The following is an 8,696-nucleotide window of genomic DNA, read 5'->3' as shown; positions in this document are numbered from 1 at the left end:
TACGTATGGCCACGCCCACAGACGTGCCCTCACGCGAGATTTCGTCCTTGTCCTAGTTCGTCTCCTGGACGCCGGAGCGCTCTTTTCGGCGCGGCGAAAGAGGTAAACGGTTGTTCGGGTTGAGTGCTCTGGTCTGCCGCGGCCCACCTGGCGGGACCGCGGGGCCCGCAGCGCGGGGCTCTTTGGGCGGCTGTCCGCGCGGAAACGGCGCTGATGTAGGGCTCCGAGCCGCAGAGCGGGCCAGGCTGCAGCCATCCGCAGACCGCGCGAGACTCCAGATCGCTGTTGAGAGAGGCCGGGGTGTTCTGGGCCTGGAAGGGTTTTTTAGTGTGTTGAAAGGGGTCCGTGCTGCCTGCCCTCATCTCGTAACCTGCTTAAAGGGTCTTGTCTGCCGGCCCACCGCACATGTTCGACTCAGCTCACCACGTGGCCTCCAAAGCTTGCAGGCTCGGAGCTTGAAAGTAGCATACAGTGATTCCTAGGAGTGATTCCTAGATAGGGCTTTATAGTAATTATCTTTGGATTTACCCACAGATGTATCGTTGGTGTAACCGGGCCAACCTTATATTTCAGTTTTGATGGGTTAATTTAGAAAAGCAGTTCATATAGTGGATATTTTGCGATCTAAGGTCGTAGTCACCTGTTTTTCTTACCCTTGAAGATTGTGATTAGTTTAGTTCTAGGATTTGTGTAGCCCAGAATAACTTTGAAATTTTCTGTCCTTTAGTACACGTGGCCGTTTTACCTCCCTCTTATTTCTACACTATGTGCACGCTGTGCTCACAGAGCCCAGAAGAGGATATCGAATCTTATAGGACTGGTTGCAGCTATTTTTAAGCTGCCATGTTGGTGCTGGGAGTATAATCTTAGTCCATTGACAGTACTGCTAGGCCACCGCTCCAGCCATAATCTAAAGGTTCTTGTACCGTTTGATCAGTAACAATCTTTTGAGCCACTATCGCCATGTCCCAACTACCCGAACTCTAGTTGGAGTGTCAGGTGGCAGCCCAGATTGGAATTAGAAATGCTATATTACTGTGAGGCTAGGTGGTGGTTACAGCCAAGAAGGGTTTGGGGGTTAGATTTAGAGAGAAAACAAACTGCATTGGGATGTGGTTTCTTTGTTTTCACTCAGATTTAAAGAAAACTGTGTGAGGGTACTCAGGAAGACAAAAGATCCGAAACATACGGGGGCTGGGGTTAACGGGAAATTGTGAGCAGCCCAATGTGGGTACTGGAAGCGGAACTCTGGAAGAGCAGAGGAGCTCTGCTGAGCTCACTCAGGCTTTAGAAGTAGATGTAAAATGTACTGTCCAGAGCGGTTTCACATAATGGTGAGGAGTATGTTGAACTTTAACATTAGAATGCTGTGTATGGGAAGGTGCATCATTGAAATTTGTAATTGCAGAAAACTGGGTAAGGCAGAGAAGTGATGTCTCAATCAGAAGTGAATTCTGTTGACGGTGTGGCCTCGGATAGAGCTGGAGATACTGGAAACCAAAGGTAAGGTAGCTTTGTGGGGAAACTGTAGATTCGGCCAGATGTTCAATCAAGGTCTCAATGGATAGAGCCATGGCTGCTCTCACCCAGGTAATCCTGCCTGTCTACCTCCCAAGAGTTGGGATTAAAGGCATGGGTACCACACCCTGCACTCCAGTGTGTTTGAATGATGGGAAGTTATTTGTAATGCTTGTCCATAAAGATGTAGAAAACTCAACATATATTGGCTTGACTAATACAGTTTGAGTAAAACAGTTTTGCAGCTATCTGAACATGTAGAAATGGAACATAGTCTAATTTTCTAAGAAAACTACATTTTGGGGGCTATTTCTGGTTTTTGGCCCAGTTTTGTTTAGTAGATAGTGGAAGCTTCAGTAGTTAAGTGGAGCTTTTGAAAAATAAAATTGAACATTTTAGCCAACAATGTCTTGTTTTAGGTATAATAAGGACATAGTGGCTAACTGGTACCTGAGTTCATTCTAAAATGCTGGGTATGATTTTAGGGGGGGTTGATCTTTGAAGAAATGTACTTTGACTGTTTAACATGTTTGGATTTCTTGTGAGTGCTTTTTATATGGTCTGTCCTGGTGCTCTTAGTTCAGTAAGAGGGTGTTAGAGCTGTGAATCTGAAGGAATGCATGATTATAGCTACCTGGGAGTTGGGCCTTGCCACTTGAGGAGGATTATATCTAATGATAATTCAGTGATGCAGTTTCATTTTTGTTTTAGTGATGACTCATCTGATAGCAGCTTATTTAAAACACAGTGTGTTCCTTCACCTACACAAAAGCAAAGACTCCCTACTGTGAAAAGTGTTACTTCCCCTGCAAGTGTTGAAACAGAGTCATCAAGTGACTCTTCTCTAGAGCCAAGGCCTTTGACTTTAAAGGCAATTTTTGAAAGATTTAAGAAAAAGAAACGGAAAAGGAGGAAAAAGAGGAAGTACAAGCCAAAATTAAGACCAAGAGGAAGACCATATGGAACAAGGAACACTAGAAGGTCACAAATAGATGCAAAACAAATTAGAAACAAAGGAGCTGTGTTTCCATTCTTAGAATCTGAAAGTGGAAGAAAACCTTTACCTTGGAAGAAAATTTTAACATATGAGGTGAGTGATTTTTTTTTTTAATGTAGGTGAATGCATTAGGTAAGATGGAATGGTTTGATGGCCATTCTTACTTGTCTGAGGGACACGTGAAACAGATGTTACTTTAACAGTAGTGTCATCTATGTAAAGTGCTCCACTCTTCATCTCACGTGCATCACTAGTGAGAGAAATGTGCACAGGTACATTTGTCAGTGTGCACACAGATTTAGGGAGTTAGACTACTCCAACAGGGTTCCTTGTACAGAGTCCCTTCATACTATTGTCTTTAAACTACTCTGAAGCACACTCTACCCAACTTTTCAGCAGTAGTCAAACCTGTCATTACAAGGTGAGCAGATATGGTGTCACTTCTTAAGGCCCACTTTTAGAGGTACCCAGGAGGGGCTGGAGAATAGGACCCTGAAGGAAGCTGCTGATCATGTGCATTGTTAGCTTAGGAGCTCTTGCTCAAAATGGTAATGACCACAATCTAGGCTATCACTGTGCAAAAATAAAGCAGTCTTTTGGTTTAGGATCCCTTCTCGGGTGATTTTGAGCTATGCCAAATTGATAATTAAAGTTAACTAGGACAAGAGCTGGAGAGAAAAACCAAGCACCCAGATACCAGTTAGGTTTTTCAAATGTTTGAGCATTAAACTGATTGCGAATGGTTCTTGGGTGGAATGTGTAATCAGAGGATTGATGTCTATTTTGTATTTCTTTGTGTGTGCATGTGCAGACAAGGCAGAACTTGCCAATTTGGGTTGTCTTCCTAGTCACCTTGTACTTAGATATTGTCTTCACTACCCAAGTCTGGAATTACAGAAGAACCATCATTACATGGCTTCTGTGCTTTCAAATCTGGTCCTTTGATGAACAGCAAGCTGTTGTCTAGCCCTTGGTACAGTTTCAAGCTTGGTTATAATTAGTATTTATGTTTTACTATGTAAGGAATTGTATGTTCTAACTTGCAGCAAGCTGTTGCAAGAGGATTTTTTCACCATATTGAGAAACTCAAGTATGAACACCACCTTAAGGAATGCTTGAAGCAAATGCATGCTGGGGAAGATTTAGAAAAAGAAGACCTTGACAGCCGTAGATACAAGTATATGGATGATGATGGTCCGCTTTCTCCTATTGAAGAGCCATTGTAAGTTGGATCTTGAAGGGTAATTTGTTAATGGGATTTGTCATTTTTTAAGCTAATTTAAAGATGGTCTCACTATATAGCTTTGGCTAGAGTTGAACTCAGATTTATCTGTCTCTGCTAGGATTAAAGGCATGTGCCATCTATATAAAATGAGCATCCTATAAAATTCTTCAATAGTAATCATAACCTCTAGTCCATTTAGGATAGTTTAATCTGAGGTACAGGACATCACCTTTGGGAGGATTGTTTTTCTTTGACTATAGGTTTCAGTGTTATCAGAATACTAGGTAAGATTGTGACACATTCCATTTGATGTTACAGAACTGAAGATGAAGCAACAAATCCTCAGTCTGAATGTGATATCAAGTTGGTTGTAAGTGGCTGATTTTTATTGTCTCATTTACAGAATGTAGAAGTTGTATACTATTTTGAAATTTCATTTATTTAAACAATTCAGGCTATTTGATACCAAGGTGGGGTTTTTTTTTTTTTTTTTTTTTTGGTGGCCCTTCTCTCTTATCCCCAGGGGTTAGGGTTCAAAGCCTTGTCTGCATTTATGTTTATGACAAGGCATCATACTGCTGAGTTATAATTCTAGCTTTGAATATTTGTGTGTAGGGTATGTGTGTATTTGCATGCAGGTATGAGTACAGATTTGTGGAGGCCAGAGTCAGTCTGGCCTCTTGAGACCACAAACCAGTGGATTAACCTGCCAACACAGTCTTTGTACCTGTTATTGACTTGCAAAATGTGTATCTGTGCCTGGCTCAAATGACTTCTTTTAAATTTATTTTTAAATTTGAGTATTGTGCTTTGCAGGTAAGTATACCAGATGTATGCCTAGGGCCTGGGTAGGTCAGGAGAGGTTATATAGATAGATCCCTTGGAACTGGAGCTACATACACATAGTGGGTGCATGGAATTGAAACTTAGTCTTGAAAGTAAGAGAAGCCAATGTTGTCGCTTGCTTTTTGTTCTGTTTTCTGTTTTTTACTTAATGTGTGAGTGCTCTATCTGTACACCTGATTAATGGAAGAGGTCACGTTATAGGTGGTTATGAGCCATCATGTGGATGTTGGGAATTGAACACAGGACCCCTGAAAGAACAGTTCTTAGTGTTCCAGGTGTTCTTAACCACTGAGCCATTGCTCTAACTCCTGATAAGATAATACAGAACATTTGGCTAGTCTGTTATGAGAAAATAGTGCTGGTGTAGTGAGGAATGTATTTGCATTCATGCACCAGTCATTGGTGAGTTTAGTTACTAGTTTTTCTATTAAATGCAGGAAGACAGTTGCTTCATAATAAGTTCAGAATTCTCAAGGAAGAGAAACTTAGAACCAGAGAAGATTAAGAAAGAATCTACATTCTCTAAAAAAGCCAAAGATGCCACACAGGGCACAGAAGGACCTGGAAAGGAGATGAACATGTGACTATCAAGGTAAAGAACACAGATGATTGTGTATGCCAAATAGATCAAGAAAAGTAAGAATCACTGAACCATTCTGGGAAAGAAGATAAACTTGCTGAGGGAGGCTAATACATACTCAGCAAAGCTCTTTTCAGTGCTTGATTTCAGAGTAAGAAATACTATAGGGACTATTCTACTATTAGAGCAAATATGATTTTGATTCTCGAGGGAGAATGCTAACATTCTTATACATGTGTAGTTTCAAGAACCAAAACAGTTCAGTGCTTAACTCAAACAAATTTTTTAAACATTATTTCATATTTGTGTATTTTGCCTTCATGCATATGTGTGCGGTATGCATCCTGGTACTCATGGTCAGAAGGCATCAGGGCACCTGGATCTCAAGTTATAAGATGGTAATTAGCCAGCCATTGTTGAGGTTATGGGAGCTGAACCACAATTCTATCTACACCTACAAGAATGTTCTTTTTTTTTTGGTTTTTTGAGACAGGGTTTCTCTGTGTAGCCCGGGCTGTCCTGGAACTCACTCAGTAGACCAGGCTAGCCTCGAACTCTTGAACTCTCGAACTCAGAAATCCACCTGCCTCTGCCTCCCAAGTGCTGGGATTAAAGGCGTGCACCACCACCACCCGGCTACAAGAATGTTCTTATCTGAGATTTCTTTTCACATCCACAGACAGGTTCTAGCTGGGTATGTAAGTCTTGAGTCAAACAAGTGCTTATCTTCCCCTATGGTTGTTTAGAATTATTACCACTGTCCATAATGTGGTCACAATTGTATGGCTGGTTTTGTGTCAAATTTGATAGCACTTGGTGTGTTTTTGTTCGGCTGTTGGACAAAGGCCAGTGGACAGGTGCAAAAAATAAAATCCTCTTTTGCAACCCAGAACTCATTGTTCAGTATGAGTTTTGATACATACAAGAAGGAATATTAAGAACATAGGTGATATTAATGAGACTAGTTCTAGCAGTATCCTACATATATATGTATGTATATGTGTATACATATATACACACACATATATGTAATATATATATGTACACATATATAGCTTATCCTATAAAGGCAATGCGATGGATGAATATTCCTTTCTTTAAAGGCTTGTCTTGATTATGAAGTCAGAATTGGAAGATATACACGAATGGATGTTTGTTTCAGTGTTGTAAGTAGCATGTCCATTTACATCTTCAGTTTTATCTCAGAATTACATTAACTTTCAGTGATGTTAATTCAATAAAGTTTGAGTGCTCCGGAACTCAGTAAATCGTTAGAACATTAGAAACAATAATTTGAACTGTGAGGTATGTTTGGCAGGATAATGCAAAAGTAAACAAGGCTATAAGGACTAATACGCAATTTAAAGTATCAGTTTCTCAAGCATGGTTTATAAACTACAGCAGAAATTTGCAACATCACATAATATTTGAAAAGTAATGAGTTAGCTATTCCTAAAAACTCAGACTGCCCCTTTATTTAGGCTCTTGATTTAGTTTTATCTGCCCATATATGCTGGTACTTACCTTTTTTCTGCCTAATTTGTCTCTGAGCCTTACTGCCCATGTGCTAATGAAGGCGTGTTGGAAGCTCCCAGCCTCTGTACAATCTGATCTAGGCCTAGATTGTTTTCACCCTTTCTTACTGATCTTTTGTCTGGTTTAACTCAGCTGTTCTGGCTCATGGTCCATCAGCTGACTGATTGAATCTGACTTCTGCCTCTATCCTTTTGGCTCATTCTAGCTTGTTCATGTACAGGTGTCTTTGTAAAGCTCTCCTCCTGCCTTCTGCCCATTTAAATGCTTCTCTTTCTTCCTGACAGTTGGGCATATCTTCTTTTAAATCTTTGTCACTCTTCCACTCAGTTAGACATCACTTTCAAACATGGGTGCTTCTACAAACTAACTTTATCTTCATTGTTTAGGATAAAAGGTATGTGCTAAGGGCGTGTCTGTATTCCAGCCAGCATAACCATGTTAACTATGTCTACAGTAAAAGACAGTTTGAGAGCTCAGCACTATAAGAATATAACCTTGGTCTTAAGCTAGGCAAATGTTGTGAGATTACTTTGTGATTTCCTTAACTTCCTATTCATAGATGTCCATATAGAAGAAAGCTTCACAGTTGTTGAAATGATTGCTTTTGAGGTCTATCCCGATGGGGCTTCCCTAGTAGCCAGACATCGTTGGAAACGCCTCATATAGTAACTTGTGGTTTTACTTGACTCTCACAGGACGGTTTATTAGGTCTGTGGGAAGAAACTACAAGACAGCAAACAAAGTGCAAAACCGATGTGTCATGTGATGTGTCAATTTTGTTTTGTTTTTTTTACTTCAGGCACTGGCATTTTCTTCATAAAGATTAGAATTCTGAGTTTTAGGTGAGTTCTAGTGACACTAATTCATTTTGGGGAAATACAGCTACAGTTCAGATGATGAGTTAACTGTTCAACTGCTGAATGATCTAGACATGAACTAAAATTTAATTCTGACAGAACTGGCTACAGCTCTTAGGTAAACATTGTAGTTTTTATAAATGAAATATCTTTTTAAAGTCATATGTACTGTTCTCTAGGAATGGATATAAGAAGACTTTTCAGAGACGTTGGTGAGTAAAACTATATTCCTGTTGGTTTTTTGTATTAAAAAAATTACAAATCTCCAGGGATAACATGTGTGTACAAACTAGAAAGTACTTTCTTTGTGCTAGGCTAGTAAGTAAATCATTCAAATGCCAGACCAAAATGATTAGAAGTGCTCATTCAGTAGGGATAATTGAGTTATTTTTAAAAGATATACCATGTACTAGTCCCACATCTGTAATTCTAGGAGTTGAGAGTCTGAGGTATGAAGATCCAAGTTTGAATACAGCCTGAGAAACAGGAAAACTCAGAAGATCAAATTCTTGGCTGGGTAGCTCCACAGTGAATATAAGTACTACAGTCCAAAACCCTAGCAGCCAGGCAGGTATGATGGCTAAATCTAGAAGCTCTGACTTTAGTGAGACTTCAGTGTTTGTTGGAGTGATCAGGGAAGGTAGCCAACACCAGTCAGTGTGTGTGCAAGAGAACATTAATCTTTTGATTTTCCCGTTTTGTGGGGATTTTATTTTTATGTGAGATAGAACTCTTAAGTAGCTGAAAGAGGGATCCACCCAACCCCCTTAGTATACATATGTTAACATTAAAAAATTAGCTGCTGCTTTAGTGCAAGGCTGAGAGTGCTTTAGGACTTTGCACTGCATGGTATCTGCATTCAGCAGTTCTTTCCTGTTGAGTGTTCAAAAGGCAGTGCCATAGAAACTCACTATCTGGCATCGTTGGTTTCTTGGCTTTGTGCATGTTAAACCTGGTATTTCTAATGATACAGTTTATTTCATATGCGTGTACATATTTTTTATGTAGGTTTTTTGGGGAGGGCACAGCAACTTCTAAATTTGATCTCAATGTGGGTTTCCTGGTGAATGAACCATTCCTTTTCTTCCTAGGCTGTTACAAGTGAAGCCTACGTTAAAATGGTAAGGCATTTCTGTT

General features: G+C 40.1%; 1 protein-coding gene and 4 non-coding genes across 5 annotated transcripts; all 5 read left to right on the top strand.

The window, feature by feature from the left end:
- Positions 1 to 34: 34 nt before the first annotated feature.
- Positions 35 to 8,625, top strand: Taf1d (TATA-box binding protein associated factor, RNA polymerase I subunit D). The gene is given in 10 exon segments (XM_028763334.1): positions 35 to 102; positions 1,409 to 1,503; positions 2,230 to 2,608; positions 3,562 to 3,737; positions 4,059 to 4,110; positions 5,024 to 5,129; positions 5,132 to 5,178; positions 6,270 to 6,332; positions 7,502 to 7,544; positions 7,739 to 8,625. Coding segments are annotated over 8 exon segments (915 nt in total). The 5' UTR covers positions 35 to 102; positions 1,409 to 1,432; the 3' UTR covers positions 7,523 to 7,544; positions 7,739 to 8,625.
- On the top strand, positions 5,975 to 6,102 carry LOC114617819. The gene has a single exon (XR_003710881.1). It is a non-coding gene; the product is annotated as a small nucleolar RNA SNORA40 (small nucleolar RNA).
- LOC114617813 lies at positions 7,306 to 7,438 on the top strand. The gene has a single exon (XR_003710876.1). It is a non-coding gene; the product is annotated as a small nucleolar RNA SNORA18 (small nucleolar RNA).
- Positions 7,590 to 7,660, top strand: LOC114617821. The gene has a single exon (XR_003710882.1). It is a non-coding gene; the product is annotated as a small nucleolar RNA SNORD5 (small nucleolar RNA).
- Positions 8,398 to 8,534, top strand: LOC114617808. The gene has a single exon (XR_003710871.1). It is a non-coding gene; the product is annotated as a small nucleolar RNA SNORA8 (small nucleolar RNA).
- Positions 8,626 to 8,696: the final 71 nt, after the last annotated feature.

The sequence above is a fragment of the Grammomys surdaster genome, unplaced genomic scaffold, assembly GCF_004785775.1.
Source record: "Grammomys surdaster isolate TR1022 unplaced genomic scaffold, NIH_TR_1.0 138, whole genome shotgun sequence".
Taxonomy (NCBI): Eukaryota; Metazoa; Chordata; class Mammalia; order Rodentia; family Muridae; genus Grammomys; species Grammomys surdaster.
Note: the sequence above shows the minus strand (reverse complement) of the source record. Positions and strands in the feature narration are given on the sequence as shown.